The sequence below is a fragment of the Hemiscyllium ocellatum genome, chromosome 8, assembly GCF_020745735.1.
Source record: "Hemiscyllium ocellatum isolate sHemOce1 chromosome 8, sHemOce1.pat.X.cur, whole genome shotgun sequence".
NCBI lineage: Eukaryota > Metazoa > Chordata > Chondrichthyes > Orectolobiformes > Hemiscylliidae > Hemiscyllium > Hemiscyllium ocellatum.
In genome coordinates, this window is record NC_083408.1 from 32691626 (window position 1) to 32709170 (window position 17545).

Genomic DNA, 17545 nt, shown 5'->3' on the forward strand with positions numbered 1-17545 from the left:
TTCTATTTTTAATGCTGCCATCATTAATGCGAACACCTCTGGTCAAAGGGGCTTTCAAGGTCTTGACGTAGTTGAACAATATGAACTCTGATTCCTACGATTGTTGAACAACCAGAAGTCTGGTAGTTCTTCCACAATGCAGAAGCATACTATCCTCAGACAGGATCAATGTAGCCACCATTTCCTTTCCACCAGTGTACTTGTTGCCCATCAACTCAGACTGCTGTCTCCAATACCAAGGCAGTGCATTCTGAATTAACAGTCTCAAAGCCAAGCTGCTCAAGGGCATCCTACAAGGCTCTTGTTGGCTCTGAGTGCATGTAAGAAACCATGCCTTAGCCACTGAGGTAGCAACGTAGAGGAGCACCAGGACAGGCAAAGATCATTTAATGTTTGCCTTACATGTAATACATAAGAGTGCGTTGTTTAATGCATTATGGATTAAATTGGTTTGGATGTCAGAATGTGTGTCAAATGGTTATTGTAGTAGTCCATGAGAAATGGGCAGAAAGCAGAAGCAACATGAATTGGAGACATTTTCAGTGCAGCCAGACACACTGATGAGATGCTCATAGTTGGCCCATCTGATGTAATGGTGTTTCCAGTGTCTCTTCCTGAAAGCTTCAAGGGCTGCACCCTGTGATCCTTAGGTTGTGGAGGATGAGGCAGACTACCATGAATGACGACAAGTTCTGGGAGGAACTGGAGGGATTCATCCAAACAAGCTAGGAAGCAGAAACTAGAGCACTTCTGATTTATGAAGTTCCCAGTTGGACCATGGCTCTCCTTTTAGTATTACTGTCCACTGTGATGGGATTGCAAGTGGTCTCACCAGATGTACGTGGAGCAGGCAGCCCTGTTGCCATGCAGCTACCCCTCCATTTTGACATGGTGGCTTGAAGAATGACGTACCAGCTGAATGTCTTAAGACAAAAGCATCAAGCCTGCTACTGAGACAGCAGCAATTCAACAACATAGTGGTCTGTGAGTTTATACATGAACTACACTTTCAAGGTGTTGAACCCCTTTTGGCTGCAGTATATCGTCATATTAAAACTTGGCAACCATAGAACCACACGCATCTTGTTCATGGCTCCATTTAACACTGGGGAATCCACTACCTTGGCAAAACCACAACCCCCCTCCTCCAGCTTCTTCCCACCTTGAAAGAAGAAAATGAATTCCATTCCTTTTGCATACAGTCCTTTGGTGATATTCTAGATACAGTGATGCATGACAAATCAGAAATTTTTAAAGAGGTGTTACTGGCTCCAGCTTAGAAGGATCGACTGGCTTCAAAATTAAGAGCTACTGTGACCTGGATGGTCATATCAAATCATCGAGCGTTTGGCCAGCAGCAAGATAGTTTGTGGGGACATTAATAGGATTTTCCCAAAATAGATGATCATATGCCAAGATTTGCACTAGATACTGATTGATGTCACAATCCGCCAATTCTGTACGATTCCAGCAAGTAGACAGCTGGACTATTGGCTTTCGCTGCATGGCAATTGGCACGTCATGCCAAATATCTGTCTACCTGCCTGTGTAGCATTGATGGTTATGGAGTAAAAGTTGAACTTTAGAGCCTTAACATGGAGGCAACACTTTAATAAGTAGGAATGCATTGTGCCTGGCTGCACTGAAAATGTCTCCAATTCATGTTGCTTCTGCTTTCTGCCCCTTTCTCATGGACCACTACAATATCCTCTTGACACACATTCTGACATCCAAACTAATTAATCCATAATGCATTTGAGAAGAAATCAAGATTATTTAGGCTATATTTCATAACTGAACAATAAAAAATTAAAATTAATTCCAAAATTCTCAGTCAGAGGGAATTTAAGAAACAAACTTGTAAGGAGATCTCAGCTATCTGTAAGAATAATAGGGTGGTTATGGTAGGAGATTTTAACTTTCCAAACATAGATGGGACTGCCATAGTGTGAAGGGTTTAGATGGAGAAGAATTCATTAAGTGCGTACAAGAAAATTTTCTGATTCAGTATGTGGATGTACCTACTAGGGAAGGTGCAAAACATGACCCACTCTTGGGAAATAAAGCAGGACAGGTGACTGAGGGGTCAGTGGGGGAGCACTTTGGGGCCAGCGACAATAATTCTATTAGATTTAAAATAGTGATGGAAAAGGATAGACCGGATCTAAAAGTTGAAGTTCTAAGTTGGAGAAAAGGCCTATTTTGACGGTATTAGGCAAGAACTTTCAAAAGCTGATTGGAGGCAAATATTCACAGGTAAATGGACGGCTGAAAAATGGGAAGCCTTCAGAAATGAGACAGCAAGAATCCAGAGAAAGTATATTCCTGTCAGGGTGAAAGAGAAGGCTGGTAGGTATAAGGAATACTGGATGACTATAGAAATTGAGGGTTTGGTTAAGAAAAAGGAAGAATACGTCAGGTATAGACAGGATAGATCAAGTGTATCCTTAGAAGAGGACAAAGGAAGTAGGAGTATACTTAAGAGGGAAATCAGGAGGGCAAAAAGGGGACATGAGATAGTTTTGGCAAATAGAATTAAGGAGAATCCAAAGGGTTTTTACAAATACATGAAGGACCAAAGGGTTAACTTGGGAAGAGAATAGGGCCCCTCAAAGATCAGCAAGGCGGCTTTTGCGTGGAGCCGCAGGAGATTGGGCAGATACTAAACGAGTATTTTGCATCAGTATTTACTGTAGGAAAGGATATGGAGCATATAGAAAGTAGCAAAATAGATGGTGACACCTTGCAAAATGTCCATATTACACAGGAGGAAGTGCTGGATGTCTTGAAATGCATAAAGGTGGATAAATCCCCAGGACCTGATCAGGTGTACCCTAGAACTCTGTGGGAAGCTAGAGAAGTGATTGCTGGGCCTCTTGCTGAGATTATAACTAGAGGGCATAGGTTTAGGGTGAGAGGGGAAAGATATAAAAGGGGCCTAAGGGGGCAACTTTTTCAGAGGATGGTACGTGTATGGAATGAGCTACATGAGGAAGTGGTGGAGGCTGGTATAATTGCAACAATTAAAAGGCATTTGGATGGGTATATGAATAGGAAGGGTTTGGAGGGATATAGGCCGGGTGCTGGCAGGTGGGACTAGATTGGGTTGGGATATCTGGTCGGCATGGACGGGTTGGACCGAAGTGTCTGTTTCCATGCTGTACATCTCTATGACTCTATGACTTTTCATAAAGTAGTTTTGATGGGAATCCAAATAAAAAGTGCCAGTATAACAGGGCAGTGTAGAACATAGCCAAGTTCTGAAGTATGAACTGCCTTCCTCTCACATATACACAACCCTGGGGTTAAGATAGTGTGTATTAATTCCAAAGAACTACATATATTTACATAGTACCTTTAATGTAGTAGAAAGACCCAAGACCTTTTAAAGGAGTTAACCTGGTGTTTCACAACAAGTCATGTTCAGATATATTAGGTGATCAGATTTCAGTCAAAGGAGTGGAGTTACAAGAGCAGCTTAAAAAAAAAACAGGGAGTGGCCATAACAACATAACAATTTAGGATTGCAAGATTAGAGAAAGGCATAGACATGGAAAGATTTGACAGAGTAAAAGAATTTTAATTTAAGGTATGGAAATTGAGTGCAAATCAACAATCACAGGAGTGATAAGACAACACTACTGTGAAGAAGCACCATATTCACTTCATTCACTTAAAGGACAACCACTTGATTTTATGCCCTGTGCCTCCATTTATAATGTTTATGAACTAAAAATAAATTCAGTGTTATGGAAGCATGTCAATGCTTGGAACGGAATACATTTTCAGCTTAAGCACCTAACACCAAGTCAACTATGTCCAAATTGAGAGATTTCCTTTCTTCCAAAAACACAGTGCAATTGTGTGACAATTCCATTTTCAAATGCCTACCTGTGACTGAAGTTAGATCAGCATTTGTGTACACAATTCTTTCAGTCAGTTCTTGCACTAATTAATATGTGAGAGAAATGTTTAATTCATACACTGGTTGGATTATCAATTAGATCCTAAAGATGGAAACACTGAACCACATTATTGTCCAGTCCTCAGGCAAGTCTTTTCTATTGTAACACTATAATTTTGTAATAATAGAATGAATGCAAGATCCAGTCCAAAATTCAGAAGTATTACCTGCAAACCTTGCCCCTGCTGTGTCATCACACTTGGGTAACAACTGGTTTCCATGTAGAAGTCCTTCAGCAGTGAAGACAGGGTTTTCACCAGAAACAAGTGGGCCTTTTAAAGTCAGCACCTGACCCTGTGGCATCATTAGCAAACTCCCAGGAGTCAAGGGGACAGAAGAGACTGGAGAATCTGTCAAAAGAAGAGAAACAGTCTTAAATGAATGCTGCATTAGTGCAACCTTACTTGTAGTCCTGGATAAGATCCAGGATAAAATCCTCATCTTGATCCAATATTTGGAAAAATATCACAAAAATTTGAGAAGCATTCAAGATGATGGAGGCCATATTTCTTTAGAAGCATACAATAAAAAAGTTAAAATTTGAGATTTTTAAAGTTTCTCATGCACTTTGGTGGGATAAGATCCATGAAAAATACTGTTGTTTGGAAAGCAACCCATTCTTGTTTCTTGGTTCCAAATCTAATTTTCTATTTTGATATCATTAATTTTTCTCTATTCCTTTCTCAAACACACTGTGATCTTGCTGACTTGCAGGTTGTGCTTTCAATCAACTTCTTGTTGTATCACAGATATGGAGACAAAAGTCTTATGCTATTACTATTGGCCAATCAGCAGAATTTGATGCCCTCCCCATGGCATGATTGGCAGTGGGGGACACTTAAGTGGAAATTTGGCAGATTGGGTTCTTAGTACATTCCTGCCTCTAACCTAATTAAATCAGTGGAAAGAAACTTGAGGAATTGTTGCCGATGAACATCCCTGAAAAAGATTCATTTCACCACAAGTGATACTAATCCAGCAGTGGGCTGACGGAAGCCCACAATATATGGATCACGACAAGGAAACAGGTGGGGGACGAGGAATGTCTGCTGACAGCCACAACCATGCCCTTGCTGACTACACCCCCACACACAGCAGTCCTCATTATTCTCTGTGACCTTGCACCAGAGTGCAACTTGGGACAGAATGCTGAAAGTTTGATGTGTAAGTGAATTCAGAGAGGAAGAGAAGGAGGTGTTCATTTTCAACTCATCCTCCAAAAATTAATTCTAACTTTACTGCAAGTGAAGATGACAACTGCTATAGTAGTTAAGGTATATTATCTTCCCAAGATTTAAAACAGTACAGGAACTTGTGCTAGGGATGATAAAAGCATGAAACAAAAGAGTTGAATAAATTATCGAGGCAGTTAACTGAACCACAGAACCATATGTGCAAATGATGTGACATGGCTGCAGCAGATGTGAGCTCCATGATTCTTGAGAGATCCGGGGCAAACATGTTTGCATAAAGTTTTTACTACTTCAGCAGCTTTGGCTGATAGAATGGTTTCCCATGGTCACACTAGATGCACTATAACACATCCAGAGGGAAGAAAATAACTGGAATAACTTGGCAGTCACTTCTTTTAGATTGGGTCTTCTGATTTGGTCACTAATAGAGAGAGGGTGTGACTGCATTTTGAGGCAGGGAAGGGAATTCAGGGACAGCATTGAGAACTCTTCAGACATTGCAAATGCCAAACATGCTTGGGGTTTTGTTTTGATTGTTTGGATGAGAGCGAGGGCTGCAGGATGGGTGAGGTAGCTGACCACGGCATGATCCAGGAGCTCATCCAAATGGGAGAGTAAAAAAGGGTAGTAGGAGGGACACAATACAGAAAACAAGTGGTAATTGTAGGTGATTCTATAATTAGAGGAATAGATAATATCCTTTGTAAGCAGGATAGAGAATTCACATATTATGTTGCCTGCCCAGTGCCAGAGTCCAGGACTGGCTTGAAAGGATATTGGAGAGGAAGTGAGAGGATCTAGTTGTTGTGATCCTTGTCGATACAAACAACATAGACAAGATTAGGTAAGAAGACCTGTTTAGGGATTATCAAGAACTAAAAATTAAAGAACATGTCAAAGTTTATAATCTCTGGATTACTGACCAAACCACATGCAAACTGGCATAAGGATGTGAGAATAAGGGAAGTAAACATGGCTGAAAGAGTTGATTGGGAGAGAGGGGTTCCTTTTCATGAGTCACTGGCACTAGTACTGAAACAAGAAAGATCTGTACAGCTGGGACGTGTCCACCTGAACAGAGCTGGGACCAGTGAAAAAGGTAAGTGGGTGGTCAACAGGACTTTAAACTAGGAAGTTGGGGAGGAAGGGAAGGGAAGAGTAACAGTCCAAGCAGCTACAGGTTAACAGCCAAGGGAATGGAAAAATATGAAAAATGAAAAGAAAGGAGAACTCATTAAAGTCTCCAGCATACAAATTAGGACAGTGTTTGGAAAGGGTTAAGAACCAAACTGCAAACACACTGGATAAACAAATTACAATGAGAGGAGGGATGATCAATACAGGACTGAAGGTGCTGTATCCGAATTTGCGTGGTAAATATAAGATAAATGAGCTTGTGGCACAGATTGAAATTGGCAGGTACGATGCAGTGGGCAGAGGTGTGGCTGAAAGGGGACCAGGAGTGGGAGCTAAATATCCAAGGATATACTCATCCTATTGAAAAAGGCCAGGCGGAGGGGTGGGGTTACCTTGTTAGTAAGAAATGAAATCAAATCAGTAGCAATAAACTAAGTAGAGTCAGATGATATAGAATCTGCATGAGTAGTGTTGAGGATCCCAACTGGTGGAAAAAAAATCAAATGGGAGTTACCTACAGGCCACGAAGCAGTGGTCAGGATTGGAAACACAAGGTACACCAAGCGATACAAAGGGCGAGTAAGAAAAGCAAGGTTACAATGATCATGGGGGATTTCAACATGCAGGTGAACTGGGAAAATCAGGTCGGTAGTGGATCAGAAGAAAAGGCATTTGTGGAATGTCTCTGAGATGGCCTTTTAGAGCAGCTTGTGGTGCAGTCCACTACAGAACAGGCAATTCTGGATTTAGTGTGCAACGAGGCAGATTTGGTAAGGGAGCTTAAGGCCAAGCAACCATTAGGAGACAGTGACCATAATATGATAGAATTTACTCAACTATTTGAGAAGGAGAAGGTGAATTCAGGTGTAACAGGATTACAGGTGAATAAAAGCAACTACAGAGGCATTACGGAGGAGCCGGGTAGAATTGACTGGGAGAGGAGCCTAGCAGGAAAGAGAGTGGAACAACAATAGCAGGAGTTTCTGAGAAACAAAACAAAAACTCATCCCGAGGAAAGAAGCATATGAAAGCGAGGATGAAACAACTATGACTGACCGGGGAAGTCAGGGACAGCATAAAAGCAAAAGAGTAAGCAAATGATGTGGAAAAGGGCAGTGGGAAGCCTTCAAAGATCAGAGGACAACGAAGAAAGAAATACAGAGAGAGACGACTAAATAGGAGGGAAAGCGAGCCAATAATATTAAAAGAGATTGCAAGAATTCTTTTCGCTATATCAAGAGCAAAAAGAGGGGGCAAGAGTGGACATTGGGTCCCTGGAAATTGATGGCTGAGGAACTGAATAAGTACTTTATGTCAGTCTTCACTGTGGAAGACACGAGTAATATCCTAAAATGTCAACAGAGTCAGGGGATTGGGGGGGGTTGAGTGGTGGTGGGGGTGTGGAAGACCAGAGATGAATATGGTGGCCATCACCAAGGAGAAAGAGCTAGAAAAGCTGAAAGTTTTGGAAGTGAGTAAGTCACCTGGACTAGAAGGGCTACACACCAGAGTTCAGAAGGACATAACTGAAGAGATAGAGGAGGCTTTGGTAGTGATCTTTCGGGAATCACTGGAGTTAGGGAGAGCCCTAGAAGATTGAAAAATCGCTAATGTAACCCACCCTTTAAGGTGGGAGTAGGGAAAAAGACAGGAAAGTATAGGCCAATTAGCCTGACCTCAGATGCTGGTAAGATTTTAGAGTCCATTGCAAAGGATGAAATGTCTGAATACTTGGAAATGCATGGTAAAATAGGGCAAAGTCAGCATGGTTTCATCAAGGGGAGGTCATGCCTGACAAATCTGTTAAGATTCTTTGAGTGGATAACAAGCAAGTTGGACCATTGAGAGCCATGTTATCTATATGGGCTTCCAGAAGGCATTTGATAAGGTGTCACATAGGAAGCTGTTGAGTAAGATAATGGCCTATGGTATTACAGGCCAGCAACTATCATGGATAGAAGATTGGCAGAAGGCAGAGAGTGGGGATAAAAGGGTCCTACTCAGGATGAAACCAGTGATGTTCCGCAAGGGTCAGTGTTGGGACCACTTTCACTTTAAACATTAATGATCTGGATGAAGAAAGTGAATGATTTTGGCTATAATAAAAATGATTTTCGCAGATAATAAAAAAAAAGGTGGAAGGGTAGGTAGTATTGAGGAGAGAGGGAGGCTGCAGAGAGACTTAGACAGGTTAAGAAGAGTGAGCAAAGAACTGGCAGATGGAGTACAATGTGGGAAAGTGTGAAGCCATCTACTTTGGCTGGAAGAAGAGAGGCATGGACTATTTTCCAACTGGTGACAAATTTCAAAGTCTGAAGTGCAAGTGGAATTGTGAGTCCTAGTACAGGTTTCTTTTGGTAAACTTTCAGGTTGAGTTGGTAGTTAAGAAGTCAAATACAATGTTGTCATTCATCTCGAGAAGACTACAATATAAAAGCAGGCATGTACTTCTGAGGCTTTATAAAGCTCTGGTCAAACCACATTTAGAGTACTGTGAGCAATTTTGGACCCAATACCTCAAAGGATGTACTGGCCCTGGAGCAGGTCCATAGGAGTTTCATGAAAATGAACCCAGGAATGAAAGGATTAACAGATGAGGAATATTTGAAGACTCTGGTACCTTACTCGATGGAGTTTAAGGATGTGGGGGGGGGGGGGGGGGGAAGAGAGAATCTGAATTAAACTTAGAGAATATTGAACAATCTGGAGTGTGGACACTGCGAAGATGTTTCCACTGGGAGGAGAGATAAGGACCTGATGGCATAGCCTTAGAGTAAAAGGCAAGATCTTTTAGAACAGAGATAGGGAGAAACGTCTTTAACCAGAGAGTGGCGAGTCTGTGAAATTCAATGCAAGGCAGTGGAGGCCAGGTCATTGATTATATTTAAAACAAAGATAGATAAGTTCTTGATTGCCAAGGGAACCAAAGATTATAGGGAGAAAGTGGGAAAATGGGATTGACAAATCTATCATCCATGACTGAATGGTGGAGCAGACTCAAATGGGCCAAATGGCCTAACTTCTGGGCTGCAGAGGAACTTTGAGTGGGAGAGCAAGGATCCAGTGGTCATGGTCCATGCAGGTACCAACAACATAGGTAAAACTAGGGCAAAAGGTAATGCTAAGGGAATAGGAACAGCTAGGAGCTAAATTAAAACCAGAACCAAATAAAAGGTAATAATCTCTGATTACTACCTTAGCCATGAATTAATTTGCACAGGGTCAATAAGATTAAGCAGGTAAATGCGTGGCTCAAAGTTTGGTGTGGGAGAAATGGGCTTGAATTCATGGGACACTGGCACCAGTACAAGGGAAAAACGGACCTGTTCCGATGGGATGGTCTTCAGCTGAATTGTGCTGGGATCAGAGTCATAGCGAATTGCATACCTAGGGCTGTGGGCAGGGGTTTAAACTAAATGGCGGAGGTCATTTATTGGGAGTAAGAGTCCAGAACTCAGAGAGGTTATTAAATTCTCCAGCATAGACACAAATAGGACAGAGTGTTTGCAAATACTCTCAAACTTCAAGCACAATGGAACAGACAAATGACAATGAGAAGAGGGACAGTTAATACAAAACTGAAGGTGTTATATCTGAATGCACACAGCATAAGGAATAAAGTAAATGAGCTTGTGGCACAGATTGAAATTGGCAGTTATGACATGGTGGGCATCACGGAGACGTGGCTGCAAGGCGACCCGGATTGGGAGCTGAATATTCAAGGATATACATATTATCGAAAAGATAGACAGATGGGCAGAGGAAGTGGGGTTGCCTTATTAGGAAGGAATTAAAGAAATTATGAAATTAAATCAAATCAATACTAAGAAACGAAGTAAGGGCAGATGGTATAGAATCAATGCAGTTAGAATTGAGGAACTGCAAAGATTAAAAAAAAAACAGTTGGAGTTATGTATAGGCCTCCAAACAGTAGTCAGGAGCTGGGGTGCAAGATACACCAGAAGACAGAAAAGACGTGTAGGAAAGGCAAGGGGGGATCATGTGGGATTTCAATAGGCAGGTGGACTGAGAAAATGAGGTTGGTAGTGGTTCGCAAGAAAAGGAATTTGTGGAATGTATACGAGATGACTTTTTGAAGCAGCTTGTGGTGGAGCACAGAGTATAGACAATACTAGATTTAGTGTTGTGCAAAGAGACAGAGTTAATAAAGGAGCTTAAGGTAAAGGAACCCTTAAGGAGGCAGTGATCATAATATGATTGAATCTACTCTTCAATTATGAAAAGGAGAAGACAGAATCGGAAGCAACAGTATTACAGCTGAATAAAGGCAACTACAGAGGCATGAGCTGGGTAGAATGGACTCTGAGCTGCGCAGGAAAGAGAGTGGAACAGCAATGGCAGGAATTTCTGGAAGTAATTCAGGAGACATAGCTGAGATTTATCCCAAGAAAAAGCAGCATGGTAGAGGATGACTAGGCAACCACGGCTACCTAGGGAAGTCCAGGATAGCATAAAAGTAAAATTAAAACATTTAATGTGCTGAAGGGCAGGTGGGAAACTAGAGGATTGGGAAGCTTACAAAGACCAACAGAGGGCATCAAAAAAAAAGAAATAAGGAGGGAGAAGATTAAGCTAGTCAATAATATAAAGGAAGACTGTAAGAGTTTCTTTAGACATAAAAAGGTCAAAAGTGGACATTGGGGTGCTGGAAAATGACGCTGGAGAGATAGTAGTGGGGAACAAGGAAATAGCTGAGGAATTGAATAATTACTATGTGTCAGTCTTCATGGTGGAAGACATGAGTAATATGCCAAAAATTCAAGAGAGTGAGGAGGGCAGAGCAGAGTATGGTGATCAACACCAAGGAGAAAGTGCAAGAAAAACTGAATGGCTTGAAGGTTGGTAAATCACCTGGATCAGATGGGCTAGACCCCAGAGTTCTAAGGGAGATAACTGAAGAGCTAGTGGAGGCATTAGAGGTGATCTTTTAGGAATTGCTAGAATCAGAGAGTCCCAGATGGCCGGAAAATCACTCACGTGAGATCTCCATTTAAAAAGGGAGTACGGCAAAAGACGAAAAATTACAGACCATTTAGCCTAACCTCGGTTATGGGCAAGATCCTGGAATCCATTGTGAAGGATAAAATTTCTGAATACTTAGAAGTGTATGGTAAAATAGGACAAAGTCAGTATGGTTTCATCAAGGGGAAGTCATGCCTGACAAACCTGCTAGAATTCTTTGAGAAAGTAATGAGCAGGTTAGACCAAGGAGAGCCAATGGATGTTATCTACCTAGACTTCAAGAAGACTTCTGACAAGATTCTGCACAGGAGATTACTGAGTAAGATAAAGACACATGGTGTTCAAGGCAAGGTGCTAGCATGGATAGAAGATTGGCTGTCTGGCAGAAAGCAGAGTGTGGGGATAAAAGGGGTCCTTCCTGAAGAAGGGCTTATGCCCGAAACGTCAATTCTCCTGCTCCTTTGATGCTGCCTGGCCTGCTGCGCTTTTCCAGCAACACATTTTTAAGCTCTGATCTCCAGCATCTACAGTCCTCACTTTCTCCTTCTCAGGACGGCAGCTGATGATAAGTTGTGTTCCGCAACGCTGAGCATTGGGACCACAACTTTTCATTTTATACATTAATGATCTAGATGAAGGAATGGAGGGCATTCTGGCTAGGTTTGCAGACAATACAAAAGTTAAGTACAGGGACAGATAGCACTGAGGTGGCGGGGAGGCTGCAGAAAGTTTGACACGTTAGGAGAGTGGGCAAAAAGTGGCAGATAGAGTACATGAGAAAGTGTGAAGTTACGCACTTTGGTAGGAAGAATACAAGGAATGGACTGTTTTCGAAATGGGGAGAAAATGGAGATGTCTGAAGTGCAAAGAGACTTGGGAGTTCTAGTCCAGGATTCTCTCGAGATAAAGTTGGAGATTGAGTCAGTAGTTAGGAGGTAAATGCAATGATAGCATTTATTTTGAGAGGATGTGAATATGAAAACAGGGATGTACTTCTGAGGCTCTGCAAGATTCTGGTCAAACCACATTTAGAATATTTAGCACAGTTTTTGGCCCCATATCTCAGGAAGGATATACTGGTTCAGGAGCATGCTCAGATGGTTCACAAAAATGGTCCCAGGAAAGAAAAGCTCAACATATGAGGAAAGTTTGAGAACTCTGGGTCTATACTCAATGGAGATTAGAAGGATGAAGGGGAATCTAATTGAAACTACAGAATGCTGAATAGCATGAACAATTGTTTCCACTGGTAGGAGAGACTAAGACCGGAGAGCACAGCCTTAGAGGAAAGTTTTAGGACGGACATAAGGAGAAACTTATTCAGCCAGAGTGGTGAATCTATGAAATTCATTGCCACAGAAGGCTGTGGAGGCCAGGTCATTCAGTATATTTAAGACGTAGATAGTTAGGTTCTCGATTATCAAGGGAATCAAGGGTTATGGGGAGAAAGTGAAAAATGGGGTTGAGAAATTTATCAGCCACGATTGAGTGTCGGAGCAGACTCAATGGGCTGAATGGTCTAATGTCTGCTCCTATGTCTTATGGAAAAGGGGGCTTTCAAACTAAATAGTGGGGCAAAGGATCAAATTTGGAGAAATGCTGTAAAGTCTGAATAGGGACAAAACAACAGATAAAGATATTTGGGGCAAATGATAAATCACGACAGTACAAATCTAAAGAGCTTAAGAAATAATGAAAGGACAAAACTGAAGGCTCTGTAACTGAATGCATGTAGTATTTAAATCAAAACAGATAAATTGATAACACATTTCTATTTGTGCCATGGTCTGATAGACAAAGACATGGTTGCTGGATGATATAGATTGGGATCTAAATATTGAAGGTTACAATAGAAAGGAAAGGAAGCTAGGTAAAAAGGTGAAGAGTTGGCTCAAATAATTAAGAATGTCAATAGTACAATCAAGAGGGATGATTCTTTGCATTAAAACAATAAAGATTTGAGCTGTCTGACATTTTTGACTATGAACATCTCCCATACATGCATGGAATAAATGTTTAAACAAAGAAACCACAGTATGGTCTAGTCTAAGAGAAAATAAAAGGGTTCAACGCACCCATTGCACATACTATGTGGAGCACTGGTCTCCTCATTTAATGAAGGGTGTAAAGGTGTTGGAAGCCATTAAGTGAATGTCTCCTAGATATGAATGGCTACAATGTATTATAAAGAAAGGTTGGACTGGCTTCTTGCAGTTTAGAAGATTAGTTGAAACTTAATATCCCAAGAGTGCTTTGACTGTTTGCATATGGAAAGAATGATTTCTAATGTTGAAAATTCTAGTACTGAAAGTAAGATATCATGTATTTACGATAAAGATGAGAAAATTTTTCTTAACAGAGAGCCTGGTAGGTATTTGGAATTATCATCCTCAAAAGACATGGAATCATAGAACAATGCAGCGCTGTACAGGCTCTTCGGCCCTCGATGTTGCGCCAACCTGTGGAGTTCAGTGACTAGTGGTGTACCACAAGGATCTGTTTTGGGGCCGGTGCTGTTTGTCATTTATATAAATGACCTGGATGAGGGCACAGAAGGGTGGGTTAATAAATTTGCAGATGATACTAAAGTAAGTGGAGTTGTGGACATTACGGAAGGATGTTGCAAGTTACAGAGGGACATAGATAAGCTGCAGCGCTGGGCTGAGAGGTGGCAAATGGAGTTTAATGCAGAAAGGTGCGAGATGATTCACGTTGGAAGGAGTAACAGGAATACAGAGTACTGGGCTAATGGTAAGATTTCTGGTAGTGTAGATGAGCAGACAGATCCATATGCATTGATCCCTGCAAGTTGTCATGCGGGTTGACAGGGTTGTTAAGGCGACGTATGGTATGTTAGCTTTCATTGGTAGAGTTTCGGAGTCATGAGGTCATGTTGCAGCTGTACAAAACTCTAATGCGGCTGCACTTGAACTGTGTCACGTACAGTTCTGGTCGCCGAGTTAAAGGAAGGACGTGGAACCGTTGGAAAGGGCTTAGAGGAGATTTAGCAGGATGTTGCCTGGTATGGAGGGAAGGTCTTATGTGGAAAGGCTGAGGTATTTGAGGTGGTTTTCATTAGAGAGAACAAGTTTGAGGGGTGACTTAACTGAGACATAAGGTAATCAGAGGGTTAGATAGGGTGGACAGTGAGAGCCTTTTTCGTCGGATGGTGATGGCTAGCATGAGGGGATATAGCTTTAAACTGAGCTGTCATAGATATAGGACACAAGTCAGAGGTAGATTATTTACTTAGTGTGGAAACAGGCCCTTTGACCCATACATTTACCCCTTCACCTAACACTATGGGCAATTTAGCATAGCCAAATTCACCTGACCTGCACATCTTTGGACTATGGGAGGAAACCCACGCCGACACGAGGAGAATGCGCAATAGGTTGTGCAGAATGTAGGTTCTTTACTCAGTAGTAAGGCTGTGGAATGCCCTGCTTGCAACAGTAGTTGACTCACCAACTTTAAGGGCATTTAAAATGGTCATTGGATAAATATGTGGATGATAATCAAAGTCTGAATATTTTAAAGGCAGAGGTAGATAGATTCTTGATAAGTAGGGAGATGAAAATTTATCACGGTTGAACAGGATTATGGATTAAGAGATCAGCCACAACCTTGCTGAATGGCAGAGCATGCTTAAGGGGCTGAGTGGCCTACTACTGTTTCTAATTTGAATGTTTATATTTTGCCTGAGATCCAGCGACAATTTAGGCCTGAGGTGGATGCTATTCAATGAAGCTGCTGGATTCCGACTGGTCAGCTGTCCTCATCAGGCAGGACTTCTGCTCCCAAGATCTTTGATCTAGCAGAAAAACATATCTCTGCCCAGTTAAGTGGCACATGATATAGCACATCTTCCCTAAAAGAGAAAAGATGGTTCTTTCCCAGCTCCAGCCAACAGACCAAAACCTGCCACCTCCTTTAAATACCACTATTCTTGCCCATTGGTGCAATATTGTCAGGCTGTTATGTAGAAGGCAAGAAGTTACACACGTGGAGCTGTTGATGACCATTTTCTAGTGAGAATACGGGGTTTCGCAGACTCTGGTGCTGGGTCCTTCTTGCTTGTTAGCATAGTGACGTTAGGTGGCTTCTGGGTCTGCAAATTCATTGCCACCTTCTGGATAATGTCCATAGTTTCAGATGAATTAGGTACTCTTTTCCAACTGCTGCAGTGCTGCTTTTCAGCATCAGCTTCTGGTTGCACAACGTTTTTCTTCTGAACATCTAATGCTCTCTGCTTGGCACAGATGTACTCCAGTTTCTTCAAAATGACCTCCTCAGTCTTCCCTAAACATAGGGAAAATAATTAAAATTAATACATTGGGCTTAGATAATATTTTCCAGCATCTTCAGTAGTCTCTCTTTCTCCCCTCATTCCTTAAGCCAGGGTGTTTTTTTCAACTGAATTACATTTAATTGTAATCATGAATGCTGTTAGATCCAAAACTGTGTTTCTAGCTTTGTAAGCAAACTGTCGCTTTGTAAGTACTTTTAGAGTTGATTTGCATCATTATATATACTTCCTATTGTTGACAAAAGTTACTATGTTCACAGCCAGGCTTAATGCTGCAGCTAAATAAGCCATGTAATTTCATCTGACTTATATATCAGTTCTTACCAGTCAAGAGAGAGACCTTTCGGATGAGTAAATCCCTTTTACGAGTCTGGATGCTTCTCTCAGCTGACAGACGATCAGCATGATCCTGGAGATTCTGGATTTCGGAAAATGCCTGAGACAGGACAGAATCGAGTGATCAGAAAATATTTTATCTATTGCATTAAGTCACCATTGAGTTATATTAGCACTTCAGGTAAAATTATTTAATCCCAGACCAAGCACCACATCTCTGATGTTGCTCTCCCATTGAAGTTAGCATGATATAGAACTCTATTCATAAATACATTACACAGAATACACAAAAATGTCTAAATTTTACTGAAACCCAACCCAAAAGGGTCAAAGGCCAGAGTGCATCAAAATATTGTTTTCTACCACACAATTTCAAAACATGAATTGGGCCAATGACTAAGCTTCTGGAAAAGGCAACTTGAAATCTAATGGATATTCCAAAGTTACTCAGTGAGATTACTAGGACTTACTGGGTTATTCCCCCATCCACCCCTCCACAACCACTACCATGACTACACCAATACCTTCCTTGCTTTGGAGGGGACCAAGGACTCAGACTATAGTTCAGTCCGATGCGCACTAAAATAAAGAGAACAGTAACTAATGCAAACAGATCAATAAGTTTGTATAAAAGGTAGAAAAGGAGGAATTGTTAGGGATATATTAAGCCATACAGATTACAGCACGGAAACAGACTCTTCAGTCCAACCCATTCAAGCCAACCAGATATCCCAACCTAATCTAGTCCCGCCTGCCAGTACCTGGCCCATATCCCTCCAAATCTTTCCTATTCATATACCCATCCAAATGCCTCTTAAATGTTACAACTGTACCAGCCTCTGACAGTTCATTCCATACACGTACCAACCTCCGTGAAAAAGTTTCCCTGTAGGTCTCTTTTATATCTTTTCCCTCTCGCCCAAAAGCTATGCCTTCTACTTCTAGACTCGCCAACCCAGGGAAAAAGACTTTGTTAATTTGTCTTATTCAGGCTGCCATCATTTTATAAACCTCTAAAAGGGCACCCCTCAGCTCACAACACTCCAGGAAAAACAGCCTCAGCCTATTCAACCTCTCCCCATAGTTCAAACCCTCCAACCCTGGCAACACCCTTGTAAATTTTTCTGAACCCTTTCAAGTTTCACAATATCCTGCCTATAGGAAGTGGCCTAACCAATGTCCTATACAGCCACAACATGACCTCCCAACTCCTATACTCAATGTTGTGACCAATAAAGAAAGCATAAAAACTTTCTTTACTACCATATCAATCGGAAACTCCACTTTCAAGGAACATGAACCTGTACTCCATGGTCCCTTTGTTCAGCAAGACTCCCCAGAACCTTCCCAGAAAGTGTACAAGTCCTGCTCAGATTTACCTTTCCAAAATGTAGCGCCTCACGTTTATCTAAATTAGACTCCATCTGCCACTCTGTGGCTCACTGGCATCTTGATCAAGATGCCATTGTATTCTGGAGGTAACCTTCTTCATTGTCCACTACACTTCCAATTTCAGCGTCATCTGCAAACTCGTGTTCACATCCAAATAAATAATTCACCATTGGCCACAGGCTTCCAGTCTGAAAAACAACCCTCCACCACCACCCTCTATCTTCCATCTTC

The 17545-nt window shown here is 41.6% G+C and overlaps 1 protein-coding gene across 2 annotated transcripts in view; it reads right to left on the bottom strand.

Moving 5' to 3' along the window:
- Positions 1-17545, bottom strand: part of mgaa (MAX dimerization protein MGA a) — a 105196-nt gene that overhangs the window by 14438 nt on the left and 73213 nt on the right. For both annotated transcript variants that reach the window (XM_060828800.1, XM_060828798.1), the window contains exons 21-23: positions 15911-16022; positions 15283-15579; positions 4132-4314 (exon numbers count right to left, since the gene is read on the bottom strand). In XM_060828800.1, the coding sequence (XP_060684783.1) occupies positions 4132-4314; positions 15283-15579; positions 15911-16022 (592 nt within the window). The remainder of the gene's footprint in view (positions 1-4131; positions 4315-15282; positions 15580-15910; positions 16023-17545) is intronic.